The sequence below is a fragment of the Podarcis vaucheri genome, assembly GCF_965113315.1.
Source record: "Podarcis vaucheri genome assembly, chromosome: 6".
NCBI classification, from domain to species: Eukaryota; Metazoa; Chordata; class Lepidosauria; order Squamata; family Lacertidae; genus Podarcis; species Podarcis vaucheri.
In genome coordinates, this window is record NC_138764.1 from 64,532,731 (window position 1) to 64,556,281 (window position 23,551).

At 45.8% G+C, this 23,551-nt stretch overlaps 1 protein-coding gene across 15 annotated transcripts in view; it reads right to left on the reverse strand.

Moving 5' to 3' along the window:
- Nucleotides 1-23,551, reverse strand: part of PLEKHA6 (pleckstrin homology domain containing A6) — a 197,040-nt gene that overhangs the window by 40,461 nt on the left and 133,028 nt on the right. For 5 of the 15 annotated variants that reach the window (XM_082228125.1, XM_082228137.1, XM_082228128.1 and 2 more), the window contains 7 exons: nucleotides 23,451-23,523; nucleotides 21,179-21,279; nucleotides 13,325-13,500; nucleotides 11,533-12,030; nucleotides 8,999-9,509; nucleotides 7,111-7,197; nucleotides 2,967-3,020 (listed from right to left, as the gene is read on the reverse strand). In XM_082228125.1, coding sequence (XP_082084251.1) covers nucleotides 2,967-3,020; nucleotides 7,111-7,197; nucleotides 8,999-9,509; nucleotides 11,533-12,030; nucleotides 13,325-13,500; nucleotides 21,179-21,279; nucleotides 23,451-23,523 — 1,500 coding nt within the window. The other 10 variants (XM_082228133.1, XM_082228136.1, XM_082228132.1 and 7 more) reach the window with 6 other exon arrangements.

The window sequence follows — 23,551 nt, forward strand, 5'->3', positions numbered from 1 at the left end:
AGGGCGTTCCACAGGGCAGGCGCCACTATCGAGAAGGCCCTCTGCCTGGTTCCCGGTAACCTCAATTCTCGCAGCGAAGGAATCACCAGAAGGCCCTTGGCACTGGACCTCAGTGTCCAGGCTGGAAGATGGGGGTGGAGACGCTCCCTCAGGTATACAGGACCAAGGCTGTTTAGGGCTTCAAAGGTCATCACCTTTAAAGGTTTCATGTGGACCTTCACTTGCCTTACTCCCAAGGAACCCATGGAATCTGAAAGCACCAGGGTCACATCCTCCCCCCCCCAGTCTGTGCCATCTGCACCTTTTCACCTGATCAGCCAGACTCTTGTTGGGAACAGACATGAAGAAAAGATCAGATAGTTTGCCTCCCTCCCCTTCTACCTTCTTTATCTAATCCTATGATCCTGCAACAAGTATGCAGGTAGAAAGCCAGCAGGGATGTTCAGAATGTCATACATGCAACTATGTGCATGTTGGACAGAGATCATGGGTGTGCGCTCAGTGCAAGGACTTCCTGGTCCTCAGGGAACAAGTATGTTCCCTTTAGGTCCCAGTATCTGACCTGAGAGAGCCAGAGTGGTTGGTAGACGTAATAATGGCATTCCACTCACACAGTGCCATCTCTTCCATTACAGTGGTGCCCCGCAAGACGAATGCCTCGCAAGACGGAAAACCCGCTAGACGAAAGGGTTTTCTGTTTTTGAGCTGCTTCGCAAGACGATTTTCCCTATGGGCTTGCTTTGCAAGACGAAACGTCTTGCAAGTGTTCCGATTTTTTTTCGCTTCCCCCCCTTTTTCTAAGCCGCTAATAGCCTTTTAGCCGCTAATCTGCTAAGCCTTTAATAGCCGCTAAACTGCTAATAGCGCTAATCTGCTAAGCCGCTAATAGGGTTGCTTCGCAAGACGAAGAAACCGCTAGATGAAGAGACTCGCGGAACGGATTAATTTCGTCTTGCGAGGCACCACTGTATAATGGAGAATCATGGTCTTGGGGAAGAAAAGCTTCAATCTGAGGAAGAGGCAAATGATCGTTGAAGAGGGACACATTCTTTGTGGGACTAACAGTCATCCTATCATATGGAGGACACTTTTCTGGGGGTCTCTTGTTAGTGGCAGTTTTTATCACTGGCCTCATAGGCAATTGAGTTTGTGATGGGCATGTGGACCACACAGTAACTTGTCTGCCTGTCACACGTAATCTGGATGCTGGATATACACTAAGGAGAAATGTTATTATGTGATCCTGGAAGAGAAATTTGGGTTGCTAGGTGAGAGGCCAGGACTTACAAGGAAGCTTTCTCTGAAATGCTGCCCATTCCATTTTGGTGCTGGAAAAAACTCTCCTATGAGGAAAAGTTACATAATTGGAGGATTTTTTAGTTTAGAAAAAAAAAATTGAGTAACAGGAAGAGACAGAAGAGTATAAAACTTAATAGTGTGGACAGAGAGAAGGCTTTTTTTTGCTGCCTCTCTCATCATTCTTGAACCTGGGAAAGGTCAATGAAGCAGAATGCTAGAAGATCCAGGACACACCAAAGTACTTCTTCACACAGCTCACAGTTAAACTATGGGGTTTACTGCCACAATATGTTGTAATGGACTGACTTAGATGGCTTAGGCAAAGTCTAATGCCCCATATGCACCATACACTTAAAGCCACATCAATCACTTTAAACAGCCATGGGGGTCCCCATAGGAGACTCCAATTTCCCTCGTGGATCTACAGTTCTCAGAGTGGCTTCACAGTCATCCAGTGGCACACCTTGACAATGCACACTTAACAATGACCAATGAACCAAATACAAAAAGAAATATCTACTGCTCAACAGTAATGCAGGCATTTTTCTGTCATTATCAATTTCTTTGATTGATACTCATCTTCCCATATCCACATTTATAAAAATCATACCTGATAGTAAAGAAAAATATTCTGTATTGTCTCGGATTCTCATTACTTTCAAAGGGTGAGTTTAATATTCTGTAGATGCCACAAAGCATAATTTTCAATACCATTTTTCTAAGGTTACTCCTTCAGTATTTATCCAATACTAAGAAATATTTAGTCTTCTGCCACCAACATGAAATGCATTAGCTCTTTGGATACAAGATCCATATTTGAATGAAAGCCACCTGCTGCTTTTATTTCCCATGAAGCCCTAGGGCCATACGCTACATCAGGCACTCCATGTCACTTTAGGAAATTTGCACACACACACACAGGCAACTTCCCAGATCAAGCCACTGTCACCAGATAAGCCAGCAGCTGGGGGAACATGAAGGCAAGATGGCCAGAGTGAGAGGGAACGAAGCAGGCATTGGTGCCAATGGGTCTTGCCAGCAACTGCACGAGAGCATTGGGTACTGATGTGACAGCGCTGAGTGTTGTATTTAAAATAACCCTGCTTGGGATGGAATGAATCAGTGGGCAGAGTGCAAACTAAATTTAAAATACAGTTCACATTAAAGAAAACCAAACCCACACATAGGTTGCCACCCAGAGTTCTAGGGTCATGATTACTCTCTTATCAACAGAGTTTATTCCTGCCCTAAATCTTGCTTACATCCTGCAGACTAGTGTGGAACATTGCACAGAAATCCAACAACAATCACCAAATACGGCAGTAATAACAGCTGCAATTGCAGCACAGCAGAATCCATAGATGTCCAAGCAAGCAAAGCAGCTGTCCCTCCCCAATTCACCCCTACACACACACACACACACACACGAACAAGTGTGTCACTGTCCACAAGAAAGATGAAAGGAACAAACCACATCGGCCCGCTAGTGCTGCCGCAATGCCAAGAGAAGGAGAGGGACAGATGTTGGGGAGGAGGAAGGGTAAAGGGGAGAGGGAAAGGCAACACTGACCTGACAGCACGGCTGGGGAGGGGGCAGCGGGGGGTTGCAGGACAAGAGGCAAAAATGTGGTGGGAGCAGTGAGAGGGAGACAGCCAGCTTGGCCTACCTGCTGATCCAAATACTCTAGGTTTCTTTGCAACTGAAGGTCTAAAAGTTCATCCTATCAGGAGCCATTAGGCATGCGGCAAAATGGAAACACAAAAACAAACAAAAACAAAGAAGAAGCAAAAGCAGTTAGGTGCGACTTAGCTCGAGAGAGGCACAGAGCTCCCCAGACAGGAAAGGGAACAGTCAGCCTCACAAGCGTTTTTTTCCAGGTAGGTGGGTGGGGTGAGTGATGGCTGCTCAGCGGTCCTTTTAGCCCAGGACATATTCCCTAGAGGAGCTTTCCCCAGTCAGGTGCCCTCCAGAGGTTTCAGACTGCAACAACAGGGAGTTGTAATCCACAACATCTGCAAGGGCACCCAGTTGGGGAAGGCTGCCTTAGAGGGACTCTCAATGGGAGATCCTGGCAGTTTCTCATATAGACAGTGCTCTGTCCCCATACCATGTGTCGCCTTCTGCTGGACAGGTGTGGATTAACAAGAGGGCCATGCTACCTTCCTCCAGGCCACTGGAGTAGGCCACCAAGCTGGTAAAATATATTAATGCTCTCCCCCAACAGTAAGGAATGCAATCCAACAGTCCCACGTGTGCCGGCTTCACTGCAGACCTTCCCACATGCAGCGTGAAGGAGGATCCTCAGCATGTTCAACCGAACGCACTCAGAGTTCCTCCTCAGACCTTCCAGATGAGGAAGCCGCCTTCTGCTGAGTCAGGCTGCAGGGCTTATACACACCTTTTCTCCGCTCTTTCCAGGCACGGTCCACGATTTAAAGCTCTGTGTCCCAGTGCCTTCTCGTTCCTGCTCCAGAACTTTCCCTGCAAAAACCTGCTCTTTGAAAAGCTCAGTCAGAGAAAACGCCAATCCGCAGAAAACCCGAAGTGGTGTTTGCTCTGATTCAGTTTTAAGGAGCAGGGTTTTGAGGGGAAAGCTTGAGACAGAAATAATAACAAAATGCTGGGCCCTGGAGTGCTAAAGTGAGCACCTGTGCCTGGCAAAAGGTAAGTGTGGGTAAGCCCTCTGTCCTATCTGCACAGCTCTGCAGGGTTTCAGACAGTCCTACCTGAAAAGGCTGGGGACTGAACCTGAGACCTTCCACATGCAAAGCTGATGCTTTGTCACTGAGCTATAGTCCTCCTGCCAACATGGGAAGGTCTGAAATGGAGCTGGTGCACAAGCCCCCTCTGACCTGAAGCCCACACACATTTGCTCCAAATAGGGCTCACTTTTCATTGCAATGTAGCACCTGTAATACCCATTAAGCCATTATTATTATAATCTGTTTTATTGGTGGCATAGGCCTCTAAGAATTGTTAATTCACTCCTGCTGCAGAGGCAAAGTTTGCTACCAAGAAGTTTGTCCCCACAGTTAGCACTCCCACATTTTTCTCAGCAAGGCACCTGGCTTTGAAAGCCTAGGATTAGGTGGAAATTCTCTCAACCACAGTGACTGCTCTACAGTCTTTATGCCAAGGCTGGCATGTTGAGAACGTGGGCTCAGCACATCCATTCAGAGCTCTGCAGGGAAAGAAGGGATTGTGCTATTGGCTCCACACATATGGCCTCTTCCAAAAGCTCAGCATCCCTTTCAATGGCTTTGCAACTGTGCAGTAAAAAACTGGCTGAGCTGGAAGAGTGCTGAAACAAACAGCGGATTCTGCACACGTCAAACTCTGCACAGATTTACTCAGTCTACATTCCTGGGGCATCACTTTGGGTCATGCAAATTGGCTTTTACTCAGTCTCTATCCAGCCTCTATGTGGATGTCAGTTGGAAAAACGGGATGGTCTACCTATTCTAGATACAGGCATACAGGAAGCTGCCGTATACCAAGCCAGACCATTAGTCCATCTATGCTAATTGGAAATGGCTCTGCAGGATTTCAGACATGGTCCCTCACAGACCAACCTGGAGATGTCAGGGATTGGACCTACGACTTTCTGCATGCAAAGCAGATGCTCTATGACTGAGCTATCACCCGAGACAGCAAGCATAGCTACAGCTTCTCCCTACAGCTTCTTCACCTGGCAAGAAAGTTAGGAGCAGCATACAAAGGGACCCTTACAAAAATGGTGCTCCTGTGCATTATTCTCTGCAAGCATGACACCAACAGTGTGCTTTTTGACCCAGGTAAACTACTTCTCAGATATAGACAAAAATTATTTTGATCTGTTTTGGAAATGATTTGTCTCTTTCTAAACACACAGAACCTTTACTATCAGGCCTGGGCAGCCTGAGCTCTGTGTCTGTAATTAACAGATATGTGTCCAGATTGCTGGAACGCTCCAATTGGAGAACAGCCTTTACCAAAGGCATCGTGGACTTTGAAAAAGCACGGACTCAGAACGAAGGGAAGAAACGAGCTAAGAGGAAGGCACATTTGGCAAATCCTCACCATGATCAACTCCCACCCAGAAACCTATGTCCCCACTGTGGAAGGATGTGTGGATCCAGAACTGGCCTTCACAATCACCTATGTTCATGGTAGACAATCTTGCTCAGCAATGAGCGATCGCCAAAGAGTCCAGACTGCTAGCGCTGCTTTTTCAAAGGAGCTATCCTGCGCCGACATCCGCATCTATTCCTGCCACCAGACATTCGCCCCACCCCCCAAAACAGCTGGAGATGGGGACAGAGCACCTGCTATGAGAGAGACTGTCCATGATGTGCTCAGTGATACCAGGATCATCTCAGTGCACTCCTGGTTCAGCCACATGCATCCGCTTTGTGTGCATAGCTGGTGAGAAGGCAGGGGGAGTGAGGGGAGAAGCTGCGTGCAACAGTCCGTGCAACTAGAATCTGTTCCGCAGGGCACCTTAATCCAGTCCAGGAATTACTGGTTGCTCTCATAGGTGAAAGGTGTCAGGCAGGGTCAAGAACCTTGGCATGGAGCAAATGGAAGTTGGCAGTTTCACTTGGCAGAGTCCCACTCACAGTGGTTTCTGCCCCCACCACATGGATCCGCCCCCGCAGTGAAATAACCAAACAAAAGAGAGAAGCAAGAAGGAGTGAGGAAAATACAGCATTGAAAGAAATGACAGCCAACAACAGGGAACAGGGCTTTCTGCATGTCCTTTTCAAGCTCACCCAATTTTGCACTGTCCCAGAAACTACACTGGAGGATTGCAAGCTCTGGCAGTGCTTGCCAGTATTGCTGCCCTGGCTTTTGCTCTCTTCATTTCTTCTTTATGGGCTGCCAAAGCAATACATACTTGGAATAGGGGAGGAATCCCAGAGGGAAAATGTGCTCTTCCAACAAGCCCTTTTCTGCATTATGGTTGCCACTGTAGCAATGGGCAAGGTGCTGCTCATTTAAGGACAGGGATTGGGAACCTGTGGTCCTCCAGAAGTTGTTTGGACTCAAGCTCCCATCAACCCTGGACCATTGGCTACAATGGCCGAGGTTCATGTGAGTCTCACAACATTGGGAAGGCCACAGGTTCCCCACCCCTGATTTAGGGGAGCAAAATGGTATCGAGTTCAAATCACATGTCAGATCAAAACTCTGAACAGCAGCTCATGATCAAGCTTGCAGCAGCAATGAGCACTGTGCCTCAGTTTATATTCCACAGTGGCCTGGTGGGCAAGCCAGGATGGAGGCTTCCCTTCTGCTATGCAGATGTAGCTTGTAATGTGAAATGAAGCCTCTGCTTTAACTCCTGATTGCACCTTTTTATTTATTAATTGTGGAAAAAGGAGAATCACATGGGTGATGCTTCTGGACAACTGTGGGTGGACCCATTTTACATTACATGCTACTCCTCTTGCAGGATGCTAATGAAGCACCAAATGTAAAAACTGGGGGCTGAATGTGTGAACAGGAGCTGTTTCACTATCTCTATAAATCACATGTCTATTTCCCTCCTTGCTCTGCCAAAATAGGGCAGCGCTGTCTTCAACAGAATTATCTGTCCGTTTGCATAGTCACGGTGTATTACATATCCAGACTGGTCTCACACTGCTGAAGAATATCCCTGTAGACTGAAACACTAGAGAATATGACTGTTACAGGACAGTGGTTTCATGTCCAGGAAGAAATTGCCCATTGCATAATAACATCCTTCACCCCACCTCTGAATTAGATCCCAACCTTGGGAAGGAAACCCAGCATCCCTAGTGGAATGCTGGGATGCCAATGGGACATACCATTTTGTCGTGGACCGTAGGGGATGCTGGATAGTTGAAGGGGAACATTCCTGCAGGGACAGGCCTCCTGTCACCCAGATAATCATACTGAGGAAAGAGAAGAAACCACACACATGCATGAAGAAGGCTCATATCACTGTAGGGTGACCATAGTCCACGCTACCTTTCCCCACAATATGGAACAGTTGGCACAGCTCACAATGGAGACAACAGGCAAGGCAAAGGAATTGCCCAGGGTTATTCAGTCAGGGTGAGGGACAGGTCAATGGTAGGAGGGCCAAGGTGTTGTGGCCTAGACATAAGAACAACTAAGATGCTCTTGGAAAAGAGGAGTTGGTTCTACAAGCTGGGAGTACAGTTCTGTTAGGAGAAGAGGAAAAGAAGGGGCAGGTTTTTCCCCAGGCTCCTACCCTTGGAACCTCCAATGCCACTCAGTTCCTGGGCTGCTCTCACCCTCAGTTCTGCCTGATATTCACTAATATTTGTCTGCACAATGAAAAATGTTCTAAAGTTTCACCAGCAACCTTTTCAGCATGTCTCCTGGCACAGTTAACGTGCCAGTTCTGTTTAGCCTGAACATGCGACTCCAGTACCTCAATTCAGTTGGGAGTTCTGAATCCCCTATACCTCATGTTTCAACTGAGTCTCGCCCAGACCCTTATTTTTTTATTTCTGGGACAAGTGAAATAAAAACAGACTGTGACTGAGCATTTACGGACTGCTGAGTGGCCAGAAGAAGCCCTGACATGTCAGAGTGGCCAGAAGAAGAAGAATAAAGGTTTTATTCTAGCTCACAGGTGAGCAACCTGTGGCCTTAGGAAAACATGCAACCTGTGACTTCCTATTATGTGCCCCTCTGTTGACTTCTGAAGCTGCCCCATTCTTCCATCCATGCTTTTTATCCATTTTCCCCCTTTTTCAGGCATTTGTGTTTTGCTCTCTTTCTGTGTTGTTTCAGAACACAGAACTGGAAGATGTGGTATTTTCTTTCATATGTGTATGTTTTAAAAACTTCTCCTCTGGTTGTATGGCTTGGGGGAAAGACTTTTCTCCTCCCTATACCATCGAATAATATATCGGTAAGAATTACTCTTACTTTCTTTCCGGAGCAGTGGCTGCATTGGTCTTTGGTACTAAAAAAAAGTTCTCTGTTTATTTGAAAGTAACCACATCACTGCAAACCTAGCAGTTCAAAAGCACATCAAAGTGCAAGTAGATAAATAGGTACCACTCTGGTGGGAAGGTAAACGGCGTTTCCGTGTGCTGCTCTGGTTCGCCAGAAGCGACTTAGTCATGCTGGCCACATGACCCGGAAGCTGTACGCCGGCTCCCTCGGCCAATAAAGTGAGATGAGCGCCACAATCCCAGAGTCGGCCACGACTGGACCAAATGGTCAGGGGTCCCTTTACCTTTACCTTTGCCTAACCCCATCACACTCAGTGGGGCTTGCTTCTAACTAAATATACATTGAACTGGGAATTCTAAACCTTGAGGAAGCAGGGTGGTCTCCATTCCAGATCAGTTAATCCAGAATAGTTTTGTCTCTGGCTCCAGCCATCATCAGTTCTGGCTCTGCCCAACACTGGCACGTGAGCCACAACAAGTAATCCATTGAGGAAATGCAGCCCTCAACAGAAAAAACCGATGTTGCCCATGACTGCCTCTCCTCACCTTCATCAAAGCTAGTGTACCTTCCCACTCCTGCCGTGGTAATTTCCCCTCACCCTTCCTAATACTCCTCAGTCTCAGTACACAGCATATACAAACACAGATAACGATTAGGTTACTAAGACTGTGCTAATGTTCCCTCAGTGCACAGCTTCAGTACTCCCCCAAAGAGTGGCAGGAAGCCCCGAGGGTAGGAGCGGAGACCGCGAGGGAGGGTTACCTTTGGTGAACTGACCGATCGCCTCATCATGTATGTCGTCGGCTCTGCATAAATCTCCTCACTCCGGGGAGGCACTCTTTCAAAGCGGGCGCTCGGAGACCTGACAGGGGAGTACACTCTGGCTCGGGTGTAGGAGCCTTGGCTCGGCGAGCGGGGGACCGACCGGGAGCGAGGCTGGAGGGACATCCTGCGCAAGGAGCCTGAGGCGGCATCCATTTCGTCATAGTACACGGGTGGCCGGGTCGGGCCTGACATCCAGATGGGAACGTCCTGCCTGCCGTAGCCTGGCTGCTCTTTCCAGTCCCGCAGCTGGTAGGAGCCGCTGTTGCGGAAGGAGTGGCGCTTGTCGTCGACAGTCCACTGAGGGCTCACACGCTCAAAGGCAGGCATAGAGCAGATGCTGTCAGGACGCACCCCAGGAGGGTAGTATTGGTAATCTTCAGAGTACTGAGGTGAGTAGGGGGGATAGTAGTCAGGGACTCTTCGGGACATCGGGTAGAACCTGGTGGGGCTAGATGGCCAGAAGGAAAGAATGAGGACGACGAATGTAAACCCTGAGTTTGCAAAGCAATTTTAGCATCATCTGCCCTACCTTACCCATCTGTCTATCTCTGTACCAAAATCCACAGAGGATATAAATCTAGTGCAGATCTTATTTCTCTCTTTTTTCTCTGTTTTTCTATTGGTTTTCACATATTGCATCACAATACAGATGTGCCAAAGCCAACACCATTTCCTCCCCATCCCCCCATACCTTTACATTTCAATTTCCTCAATCCATCATATTATTCTTTTCTCCTTCCTCCCACTTCCCTCCACCCCCACTCGATTTCCTCCACATTATACAATTTACAATAATCTTTGCATTCTACAATCTTCTCAAATCATCTATATTTTATTATTATCTTTCCTTACTAATTTTTCTTCCATCCAGTACTTCACATTTTAATCTAGGCATATTAGCGTATCTTTTTTTGAGCAATATTTTGCCATATATTCATCAAAACATTTCCACTCCTTTTTTAATTTTTGATTCGACTGATTTCTTATTATAGCAGTGGATATAAATCTAGTGCAGATCTTATTTTTCATACTTACATCCTAGTGGTTCCCTCTTACCCTCCAACTATACTGCAGATTAAACAGCAGAGATGGCACAATATCTTCTCACTATTATTGCTGTTTGCTGGTGTGTCATGAATTATTATCCTTATTAATGATTAAGGCTGCACATATTTTCTTTGCAAATGAGCTGCCTGCTTGAGTAACATAGTATTAAGTGTGTATCTTTTTCTTTTCAAAAAAGAAATCAAAAGCATACTGAGGATTAAGGGGTTCAATTCTGATGAAAGCCATGATGCCTGCTGTGTTAAAACTCTGGTTCTTTGTCAGGGGAGATTCAAATGTTGCAGCCTCCATGTGGAGGTCATAAGAAACACTTCCCAATGGAAGCAGTTATACAAGAGGGCTCTGTAACTGTGTGTCATGTGAGCCACCCATGCTAGCACAGCAGATTCGTAGCGCTGTGATGAACAGCCTCCTCCACACAACTGGGCCAATCCGTTTCACAAATCTTACAACTCTCATGTGGAATTGCCACATGGTTTGGGACAGTTAAAAACGAAATGTCCTCAGCACTTACAGTCCTCCTAGGACTCTCTGGTTGGGAGAAGAGGGGAGAATCACAATAACTATATTGATTTAAACCTGAAGTGTACACATCACTTTCTCACCTTCTCTCAGATTATATCCACACCATACATTTAAAACCACCTCTTTCCCCACAAAAGCCCGTGCTTTACTGCTGAATCAGAGCAAATGGTAGTCTGTGGAAAACTGAAATTGCCATTTGTTCTGATTCAGTGTTAAAGAATGGGATTTCATAGGGAAAGCGATGTGGCAAAAAAAGGGGGCGGAAGTGTTTGGACATGGAGCTTTAAAGCGCAGACCTGCACCTAGAAAACAAGGGGTAAAAGGTATAAGTGTGGATGAGCCCTCAGAGTCATGGGTTCCCCTAAAGCAGGGGTCTGCAACCCGCGGCTCCGGAGCCGCATGTGGCTCTTTTACACCTTTGCCGTGGCTCCGGGGCGGATACTAGCGAGGGGAGGAGGCGCATTGTGCGCCCCGACACTCCCCACTGTGGCAGGCGCTGTACTGGCTGTGACGCCGCATGGGGGCGGTGCGTGCGTTAGTCCCGACGTCACCTTCCCGCCCGCTGTCAGATCGCGGCTCTGGAGATATATTTGTTTTAAAGGTCGCAATGGTTTTGCGGCTCCCAGGTTTTTTTTCCTTCGGAAACGGGTCCAAGTGGCTCTTTTTGTCTTAAAGGTTGCAGACCCCTGCCCTAAAGTATCCTGGGAAATGTAGTCCTTAACAAGCTACAGTTCCAGGACCCCTGGGGGAGGGTGGGAAGCCATAGCTCTTAAGACTCCTATAAGTGCGTAATGCAGATGTGATGCCTTGTGTTTAGTGGGATTCCTCCCTTATTTAATTTGCAGAAAAGCTATATCCACACCTAGCTTGAATCACCTCACCTATGGAGATCCTCAGGAGGTGGAGCCCCACGGCGCAAGTTCACCCACTGCTGCAGCTGTGTCATGGAGCTCTTCCTTTGGGCAATCTTCTCAGGATTAGTGCGTGGAGCAAAACTCCGACGAGGCATAGCACTCTCACCATCGTGCTGTGGGAAGGCCATGCTGCCTGGCCGGCTAGGAGATGAGTACTGCCAGCCATTTGGCTGAGTGGGCCTCTCCACTCCAGCAGGCAGACGGGAAGTGTCAGGATAAGGGCTTCCGGGTTCAGAGGGCATTTCTGGGCTGCCAATGCCGTTGGCTTTCACCAGAGGCTCCTTCTTGCTCTCGGCTCGCTCTGTTTTCCTGTCAATCTTCTCAGAGCCACGCCCGTCTCCTTCGCCTCTGGTCTTGGCTTCTGGCTCAGCTTTGGCAGCCTCTCTGGTCGGGACACTGCGGTGGTGGTGGTGGTGCTGGTGGTTCCTGCTGGGAGGGATGTTCTCAGAATCAGTCTTCTCGTGCCTGATAAGCATGGGAAAGTAGAAATGGCCACAAACAGTCATGGCTCTCATTCTGAGCAACATAGAAAATACGCTCTAGCCTATGAAATAGGCTTTAGCACCGAGGGCCTTCTGGCAGTTCCCTCACTGCGAGAAGCCAAGTTACAGGGAACCAGGCAGAGGGCCTTCTCAGTAGTGGCGCCTTCCCTGTGGAACACCCTCCCACCAGATGTCAAAGAGAACAACAACTACCAGGCTTTTAGAAGACATCTGAAGGCAGCCCTGTTTCGGGAAGCTTTTAATGTTTGATGTATTATAGTATTTTAATATTCTTTTGGAAGCCGCCCAAAGTGGCTGGGGAAGCCCAGCCAGATGGGCGGGGTATAAATAATAAATTATTATTATTATTATTATTATTATTATTATTATTATTATTATTGATTCTAGTTCGCCTCCTGAAAGCACATTGCTGCTAACTTTGCAGCTCTGATATGGCCCCTGCAGGGGGGGGGGGAGAAACCAGACATTGTACTCTCCCAATAAGCTTTCTTTTTCAAGTTGCATAAAGACCTCCAAAGCTATGTTTCCTGTCATCCCATTCAAAGAGCCTCAATGCCTTTTAAATGTTACCTATTTTAGAGTTTCCATACTTTTCTGCAGGATATGTGAACCTTATTTATAAAGATGACTTGGTCTCACAAATTTAAAGGACCAGAGGAAACATCTTAATGGAGAGGCAGAGAAACTATGTGACTTGAACGCAATAGAACAACCCGGGCTGGACTAAGACCTTCAGTTGTCCCAAGCACTAAAAGATTATGGTGTCTCCCGAATTCAAAATGAAAACAATACTAACCCATAAAATAAAATTTCACAGTAATAAAAAAGTAAAGCATAATTTATTGCAACAGATGACAGTATCTGCTTTCCTTGCATTATTTTGATCAAAAGTTAGTAGGGTGCTCTCCTGGTTTAGGTGGGGATAATAAAAAGATAACGTAAAAATGGGATATTATACAGTGGACTGTAAGGAAATCTAGCCTAGTTCTGATTTTTGCCATGACGACTACTTTGATGCCTTAAGGGGGGGGATCAAAAAAATTTGGGTGCTCTTACTTTACTGGTTTTCCAAAGACATAGCTAATGCCAACTGAGATCTCTCAGAACAGATGCTATTGGACTGCAACTCCCATCAGCCTCAGCCATCATGACCAATGGTCCAGGACGTTGACTATTATAGTCCAACAACATCTAGAGAGCGCCATTTGGTTTTGGACCACATGCTACATAGATTCCCCCCGACAACAACAACTGACCTCTGAGCAGGTGGGATTTGCACCCGGGCAGCTTCGCCCATGGCTTGAATCCAGGATTCCTGCTCCTCGTTGTTCTCTGCACTGAAGAAGTAAGTCCGGATGCCTGCGTGCTCAGCCTGGGGAGAGAGGGACTTCTTGTTATTCCCTGGTGTCTCTTCCATCCAGCACACAGTCACCTGTGGAGCAGGTAGAAATGGAGAAAGGGGTGGGAGAGAGAAGAGAAGAGAAGAGAAGAGAAGAGAAGAGAAGAGAAGAGAAGAGAAGAGAAGAGAAGAGAAGTCACCAATTAGTCTCTGCAGCATTAGCTTGAGGTCACCAAGGATTATAGGAGAAATTGGCATAATCTTTCATTTGGCATAATTTCCAGCATATACTGGACTGGCTATTATGGTTTCAACAAACTTTTATTTTCTAGTTTTCAGCTGGGGAAAATTGAAGCGAAAAAGCATGTTTTTAGGCCATAATGGCTATAGGTTAGCTTTATATGCATTTGTCCTTGGTGGTGGTGGGTGCCTTTAAAAGAGGATTAGGCAAATTCATGGAGGAGAGGGCTATCAATGGCTATTCCTTAGAGGCAAGGATGGTTCTGAATACCAGTTGCTGGAAACCACAGGAGGGAGAGTGCTTTTGTGTTTGAATCCTGCTGGGGAGGGGTTTCCCCCAGACATCTGATTAGTCACTGTGAGAACAGGATGCTGGAAAATTTGCCTTTTAATATATTGATAAATCCCAGTTTCAGAGCAGCTTAATCACAGGAGTGACACCAAAGGTCAAAATTCCTATCCAGAGACACCTTCACTAAACCCACCCAGCAACATCCAACCCCACCCCCCAGCCCCACTGATGGAAAAGGCCCCTCCCACCTGCCTACCAAACCCCCCCCCCCTTTCCCAACACCAACACACTTGTTTCCATGCATGGGTCCACATGCAGCAGAGGAATAGCATGCAAAAATCTACTTCAACATAGAACCCATCACCCCAGATCAGTGTACACCTGTGCATGCATGCAAGGAATTGAAAATGTTCTTTTTTCCATCAGGTTTCTGGAGAGGTAGCAAACTAGAACTGCCTTTTTCTAAGTGGTGGTGAGGAATGCTGTTGCAACTTTGAATTGCTGTAATATACTGTATTTTTTGCACCATAACACTCACTTTTTTCCTCCTAAAAAGTAAGGGGAAATGTCTGTGCGTGTTATGGAGGGAATGCCTACGGGTGGCATGCCGACAGATTTTCCTCCTCTAAAAACTACATGCGTGTTATGGTCGAGTGCGTGTTATAGAGCGAAAAATACGGTAGCTGCTTTAATGTTTTCTGATGGTTTTAATGTATTTATTGTTGTAAGGCCACCCCGAGATTACTTGATGGTGACATGTGGGATAGAAGTTTTACAAATAAATTAAAATAAATGCATCATTACTGAATAAAAGGTATGCTGCCTAATATTATCTGGAGTACTTGTTAAACTAATGGCAATGGTTTTAACCGTGGCCAGAAACAAGGGGAGGTGTGTATCCCTTTACATTTTAATGATTTGGCTGCCTCACCCATTGCAAAAATGGGAGGACACTGTATCCCCTCCTCTATAAAAAGTCACTGAGGCTGGAGACTAACTGAACAATAAGGGGAGTCAGGGTCAACTATAGCTCCCTCTGTTGAGTCAAAACAAGAGTGAGATTTCCTATGGATCCACTGACCCAACCACCTTGGTATTTAAATCTGCCTTCCTGATGAAACATAGGAAAAGAAAATACTTTTGTATTCCTTTCCAAATGCTTATCTCACAGGAGGCAGTGACAGCCACCAACTTGGATGGCTTGAAAAGAGGATTAGACATGGAGGAGGTGAATCTGGAGGCAATAACACTTCTGAATACCAGTTGCTGGTAACCCCAGGAGGGCAGCGATCATGTCCTCCTTGCAGATTTCCAACAGACAACGGGTTGGCCACTGTGAAAACAGGATGCTGGACTAGATAGGCCAATAGTTCAACTGCAGACTGGCCATATTTATTTGACTATAGGAAGAAGCCCTTCAAGAGGCAGGAATTATCAGGGCACCATTCCAAGGAGATGTGTGCCACTTGTACATGGAAACATGCTGCACTCCTTTGCGTGATCCCCATGATATTATGCTTTCACCACAATAATGCCTCTAATTTCAGGGCTTCCAACAGTGAAGTCAAAGACACCATGGGGGTGAGTAATAAATCTGACTGCCACACCATGGATTACCCGAGTGTCTGATGTGAAGGGTAAGATCCCCCACTTCTCTGTTATGTCATCAAACATCTTCTCCAGTTCAATGTTATATGCAGTCGATCTTTGCTCCACAGAAATCACTGAGAGCCGCTTAGGGTTGATCCCTCTTTATTAGCAGAGGCCATTTTCCCCTCTTGCTAGAGTGCAGCAAAGCCTAGGAAATGGTTTTTATATATCATGCTGCTTTGATTCTTAGTCTCAGAGGTGTATATAGGAGCTGAAGACTTGCAAAAAACAAAGACATGTCTTGTACAGCATTGAGATATTGGCACCCAACATCTTCAAAGAATACCATGCTAGGCTGGACCTTAATCTGGCTCCAGGCCCAGATAAAAAATATTTCCAATCCAAACTCTTAACCCAAATTGGACCAGCTTATTGTTGACGCTTCTATTATTTGCAACATATCCATTCAATTGACACTGAAATCTTTCCAGATCTTTTCCTTTTCCTTTTATCATGAACACCTTATTTTGTATTATAGTATAAAATAGTTTTGCTTGCAGTTTTCTGGTTTTGTGTCTTTCACATTTGTTTGGTTTTCATTATGTAAGAAAACTCCCCTCTTTGTGATTTTTATTATTATTTTATTTCAGTTGAATGTATTTCAGAAGAAACGCACAGCACAATTTATTCATTTATTTAGTTTTGCCCATCAGCTTTGGTTAATGATCAGTGGCCACTCATCAACCTAGTGAGATCTGAGGGTTCTTGCAAATCTGCCTTCTTGACTGACATTTTGCTGAGCCAGATCAATATCTTCAGTACATATACTCTACACCAAAAGCCAAGGATTAGGTCTGAAAGCTTGGCTATTATGAAGACATATAACACAAGGCAGACATATTCAGATATTGTGCATTGTCATTAGGTTACATACCTCTGTACTTTCACCAGTCTCCATTATTTAGGAATTTCTAGGTGTTTGATGAGCCTAATGAAGAAATCTAGGATTTCCCCACTGCCGTTTTATCTGGGAAATGATTGGAGGTGAATAAAGCATGCGGGGCAATTTGCACTCATCCAAGCTTCATCTTTCCTTTCTGGCATGCATGCGTTTGGAAAAGGAAGGAAAATACTACCTATTTGGTGCCTGGGTGATGGCACTGCAGACGGGTTATCAGAAGAGATCTCCTGTCCGGGGGCATCCTCACGCGGAAAAAGAGGGAAGACAGAGAACAGGTCAGCCATACCCAACAAGCAATCCAATGGGGAGAAGTCTCAAGCAGGCGAAGCGTAGCAGGAGCAGAGTTGACTGCCGTGGAAGGGAAGCTGAAGCAGAACTGGAAGGGCCATAGCTTAGCAGCAGAGCATCTGCCTTGCATGCAGAAAGTCCCGGGTTCAATCCCCAGCATCTGTGGTAGGGCTGGGAATGTTCCCTGTCAGAAACTCTGGGAGAGATGCTGCCAGTCAATGTAGACAATACCGAGATAGATGGGCAAATGGTCTGACTCAGTATACTACAGCGTCCTATGCAACTGGGCACATGCCAGATGCCTTATGAGTCTAAGACTGAAGGATCACATTGGCCCTGTCTGAGCTTAAAATAATCTAAGAGAAAATTGGGGGAGCCGATTCCTCTCCATCTCAGCCCATGGAACAGGCCTGAGCCAGTATCCTGCTAGGCAAGGGGAAATGCAAGGGTTGCAGCAGCAGGGCATGCCATAAACAATATTGCAGCATGAATGTGGGATGAAGGAAATGAACAATACTATTTAGGTCTATCTATTCAGAACAATCTAAGTCTATCCATCCTACGAGAAACTTTATTATGGGTTGGTTATCTAATCCCCCTTAATAATAAACAAAGGAACAAAACACAGAAGCAATCAGAGACTATTCTCTGCTACCTTACTAACCAACACATGTCTGGATCTGGGGGATGCTACAAGAATCAGCATCTAAGACTGAAAGCCATACTTACTTGGTAATCAGCCCCATAATATGCCATAAGGGTGCCTATGACCCAACTACAAGGTTCCCTAAAGTGCTCAACAGATCATGGTATCACCAGTCCTCTGCAGCATGGGTGCACATTGAATTCTTAGAAGTATCTCCAGGCTGAGGGGAGCATGTAAGTGTGACCCAAATCCCTACTTCACTGGAGTGGTCGAACAACACCTTTTTATCAAACCTCAGTGCAGTAGGACCCAAATGAAGATGCTTGTGCCCTAAAACGGATCCTTGCTTTGTTAGTAATCTGGGATCTGACAGCCCATCCAACACCACTGGTGCCAATAAAGCTTTCCAGAGGGCAAGCTCAGGCTTCTTCTCAAGGTGACACTATAGAGAGAAAAGAGGGTCCCTGTGCGCACATCTGAGCCAGAGGCAGGCAAGATGCCCAGACAAGCATACTTCAAAGCTCATCTGTTTCTAATGGAGCCACAGCATCTCTAGCTAAACATTCTTCTTTTCTCTCCCCCCTCTATGGGGCAGGCAGGAATGTTAGTAAAAAACAACCCCACATATCAATAGTTTCTGGTTCTTAAAACATCCCTGTCCCATTTCAGTCCCATTTATTCTCATTAAGAGGGCATAGATAGCATAGCACACCCCTGGGACATCTGAACTAGAGCTTTATGGTGCTATTTCAACAAGCAGTAAGTAGCTTGCATGCAGTATAATGGAAGAGCCCTCTAAAGGGATGCCTATAAACAAAATGATTTAGGAATGTAACGTATGGATTGGTTGGTTTGTGTTCACATCATGAATCTTATTGGGTCTACTAAGATTTGTTTTGCATAGGTAGAAAGACCTCTCAAGCACCCCAATTTGAAGCTAGTGTTTCTAAACTCCCCCTCATTAATTCTCAATGTCCCTGATTTATTTATGCTTTTAAAAAAAACAGGAAACATGATGTTGTGTATTAGATCACATTGTTTAGAGACTTAGGATCTGTATCCCTCATTCAAAAGGGAAACTGGATGTGTGAGTCTGCGCATGGAAAAAAGTTGGCATATAAATATATTGACTCAGCCTTGGGCTGTTACAGCAAAAAGCAACTTGGTGGTTCAGGCAAGAGAGGCAAAGCTTCCCAGCTCTTCTTTGCTCATCCCTCAAAACTAACTCACAATAACCAATGTGTGACACCCTTCCAGCAACGCGGAGCTGTGCAGGTACTCCTGGAACAGTGCCACATCCCTTAGGATGTGATGCCAGAGGTCAGGAACGACTTCTCCTCTTTCCTGCAATGTCCCTTGCATGGATGGCATGTTTACATCACCTCTGGTCTCCCCACCTGCTCCCCCCAGATCTAGTGCAGCAGGGCAGAGAGCTGCTGCTGTTGCTCTGGTGCGAGGAGGCATCACCCACCATCAGGACAGAAGGAAGGTTTCTGTGACTAAGGGGAAAATGCTCAGGCTTTCCTTCCAAAGTGGGGCTGGCTGAAGAGGCACATGCATTTCAAATAATCAGCACCTGCTATACCTCCCCTGTTAGTTGAATCATGCAGGAATTCAGACCTGTGGCAACTCTGAGGAGCAGAGGCAGACCAAGTAGCTTTAGGCTGTGATATGAGCAAAATAGGATGTGCCACTCCCGCATATTGGAAAAATTCAGCCACTCACTGGATAATAGGCATGAAGCTGAGCCCCTGTGGCGTATTGGGTAGAGCAGCCACCCACAACCTGATGCCCTCCACATATTTCAGACTATAATGTCTGTGCTAGCTAGGAGGGATGGGAGTTGCAGTTCAAAGCATCTGGAGAGACCAGATTGGGAAAGGCTAGGTTAGACTGCAGCACTTGGGTCAGAGAGATCTGGGTCCAGTCATCATCCTCATATGGGGGAAAAAAAGCCATAATCTCTGAGGTTCATCAAGAATGCCACCCCAAACTCATTGGGAGAAAGAGAAATATACATATGTAATGGATAAATATATGAATAAAGCACATTTACAAACACCATTCCTTGTCCCGTGCAATGTTTTTTGTGGGGGTGGGTAAAACTAAGTTATTTAACAATCTAAAGCATTTTCCAAGGTCGGTGTTTCCCAAGAGTGTACAGCATGAGTACTTGTGTATTAAAAGGGAAGAAAATGATGTCCACTGGCAAAACACCTCTCCTCCGACAATGCCCTGTGCACAATCAACCATTTTAGAAATAAACAAGCAAATAAATATTAAAATATTGTTTGGGGGAAAAATGTATGGAAGAGGTGCAAAATAGTTTTCAACATTTCAAAATTAAGCAAAGGGTTCCTCCTCCCAGATGCCCAACATGAGACTCCCACCCGCAGCCTTTGAGTTGCGCAACTATCCAACTACCATTGTGGGTTTGATCAGTGAGAACAGCAAGGGCTCCTGCAGCTCTTCAGCATTTTTCCGGCTTGTACGCACAGCCTTCCTAGTAAATATGTCTGTCAACAAGACGTGCTTCCCTCTCAGATGGCGAGGCTCAGAAACAGCCTCAAATTCCCTGCAAGCAAGCTTGAGGGACCACAGTCAAGCATCCGGAAATAATGTACTTTAGCTGCCGTGCTCTTCCCTTTTGGCCAGTCCTCCCTCTGCAACAACTCCTCAGTGCTATTAGTCAGAGGGCGTGAATATCTCTCCTAGGCAGCTTGGTGGGGACCACACGGAACTGCGTTTTTTAAAAAACAAAAAACCAGAAACTCCAACAACAGCTCAGTCTTGTGCCTAAAGACCACTGCAGATCAATCTTCCAGTATCACAGAAGACTTCTATGAAAGAACATCTTCCAAAGGAAAATGGGAAGTGGGTGATGGTATCCCTGAACATGCTGCTCATTACTTCCTGTTGCGATACTTAGGGACAGACACGAAACCTGTGGCCTTTCAGGTGTCACTGGACTCTGATACCCATCAGCCCCAACCAGCATGGCTCATGGTCAGGGTTGATGTGAGCTGTAGTCCAGCAACCTCAGGAGGGTTGCATTGCATTTAAGGTCAATAACCTCCCCAGCCTCATGTCCCCCATCATCAGTATCGTGAGCATCATCATCAGCAATAACTATTCAATGCATTTCACACACGTCAGCAGTGGTTACAATGGCCCTGAAAGGTAGTAGGTCAGTGTTATCATTCTCATATTGCACAGGTGTCAGGCTAAGGGTAATAGAAGAATGGCTTGCCTAAATTCAAACCTGTTGACATGCAGTGAGATTTGAAGGGGATACTTCTAGGTTCATGTCCCAGTCCCTTAGAGACTTCACAACAAAGGAATTAAAATAACCAAGTGGTGAAAGGAACGCTAGGATATCATGCTCTTGGAAAATAAGGAAATAAAGTCTTACAAAAGAGGTGTTCATGTGTTACATTCAACAAGTGTACAATCTGTGTATCTGTGCATTCAACAGATGAGCTGTATACTCATCCAGTTATTTACATGTAATATTTGACAAGTATATGGTCTGTATAACTCGCTCATACCTCTTCATTCAGTCGCCAGTCACCTGCCCACCTTTAAGGACCAAATTCACAGGGTCACGAGCACCACAGCCTAGGAGGAACCTAAGGACCACTTCTGATACCAACACACAGCTAGAGCAGAGCAGCTTCTAGTTTCCAACCACACTTCTAGCTGTACATTCAAGAATATCCTGCCACCTCTGTGAGAACCTCAGCCGTTTACTGACCTTAAAGGTGTATTTCCTGCTGATGTTATCCGACGGCTGAACAGCTGCAACCCGAAAACTGAGAAGTGGGATGCTGCCTAAGATGCTTTCCTCCTTCTCGTCTGCATGAAGGAAGGTGGGAGATCAAAGAATTAGACACATACAGAGGCATCCCCTTCTCTCTGCCAACAAGCTAGAAATGCTGTCGCTGTGGAAGGTCTCACACAAATGGGCTCCTTCACCGCCACCAGTGGGAAAGAAGAAGCCAAGGGTTCCCCTTACTGGCAAAATAAGAGCTGGAGAGTTAAGAACAACAATTGCCCCAAGTGGGCCTACACATCTGCGTACCTGGGGAAAATGGCTCCTCTCCCTGTCACATCCGTGCCTGCTACTGTCTCTGTCTCAGGCCGGCAAGCACCCTCACACACATATCAGTTACGTTTACAGCTCACAATACTGTCTAGTTAATAATTCATCCCCACCTTCTAGATTCACTGCCAGAGAGGAGTTCAGGCAACAGGTTTCTGAGAACCAAAGGTTGTGAGGCAGATTTTATTTTTATATATAAATATAAAATCTATACACATACATACATACATACATACATACATACATACACCCTGTATATGTATGTATGTATATATGAATGTACAGTAAACCCACAACTTATGCACATTTAACTTGTGCACATTCATGACCAAACAAAATGAGAAAGAGGACAGGGTTCTGGGGGAAATGACTTTGACAATCCCACCCACCATTGAACCCAGTGTGTTTTGACTATATGTGATTTTGGTTTAGGTATGATCACTGAAATGTAACCCACACGTATGTTGCAGGTTTATGACAGATGGGAAGCATGTGGCCCTCCAGAATATGTTGGACTACAATTCCCATCATCTCTGGCCATTGGGTTTTGCTGGCTGGAGATGATGGGAGGTGGAGCCCAACAAGTAGGGCAACAAGTCCTCCATCCCTGAATACACACACACACACACACATATTTGAAGATGAAAATGCACTGAAATTCTGAATTCTCATTGGGCATTTTTCAATCATCCAAGGACTGAAACCACACACCTCATGGACTGGAGGCCCTCGTCTTATAAGCACCTCACAAGCCTCTTTAGCCTTTTTTGTACCATTACAAGTCCAGTTCACTAAACTCTGGCCTGAAGGACCAGTGCCAGCCCTTTTTCAGAGGAAAGCATGATTGACAAAAGGGTGTGTGTGTAAATGTTAATGTCAGCACATATCCTCTGTGTAAGAAAGAACCAGTGATCCAGGCCATCTGCTCCAGAGAAATATGGCAATAGCTGTACCAAGTCTGGCCTTCAAAGACATAATGAAATGTACATTCCCTTCCACAGTTTATCATCACACAGCTTGCATTAGAAGTTACCATAATGCAGAGAGGAGGAAAGAGAGGCATGTTTACTAACAAACATTTTCTGCCTCATGTGTAATCTTCTCCTAAAGCTGCAAAATGCCATGCTGGTGCCAGATATATGGAAGGCTATACAACCAGGGATGGGATTTCTCAGTGCATTGTCAAATCAAGTCAGAGTTGCTGTACGTGTTAGCTTTAAGCATCTACCAGAGACTCCCACCCATTTGTCCTTCTCTTCCAACAGTAAAATAAAACACTGAGAAGGGGCAGTCAGCCCTCAGATACCCCACATTCTCTCTCTCTCTTTGCTGAGATTCATTTTGCGCTGAAATTTTCTGAGCAAATTGGGCAACTGGAGAAGAGGCAGAATGCTGGCAGTCTGCAGAACAGTCACAGGAGAAAAGGCAGAATGGGCATAGATGTGGGTGGGAGGGAGAAGGAATCCTCCACAAAGCTATGACTCACCCAGGGGGATTGTGCCACTGTCATTGCAGTGTTTTACATGCACTCAAATAATGATCCTACTTCCTGGTAAACTACACTTTTTGGCCCTGAAAGAATGAGTCTTTTTTCATGTGGAAGGTGACTTTGCCAGTATCACAGACACCCATTGGTTAATACCCATGACATCACTGTGAGACTTGTTGAAAGCTGCTTTTGTGTGTACTCATGCCAGTTTAAATGCCAGCATTTCTCCAGAGGCTGTATGCCACCTTCATCAGATGAACACATTGCTGATACAAGTCACTGCACTCCAATAGGAAAAGACCAGCCAAAGCATGGAGATGAACGCAAGCTCTTGACTAAATAAAGGCATAATGTATGGCTTTGCTTTCACACTGTTTTCAGCACTTGTGAGTTATTCAAAGTGCCTACACACTAGACCTTGGTTCGTCTACATACCTTTGTAGTAGAAAAGGCAGCGATCCACCAGTACAAACCAGCGCTTATTCCATTGCTTCACCCCAGAACTCGCCTGTAAAGAGATATTGAAAGCAAATCAA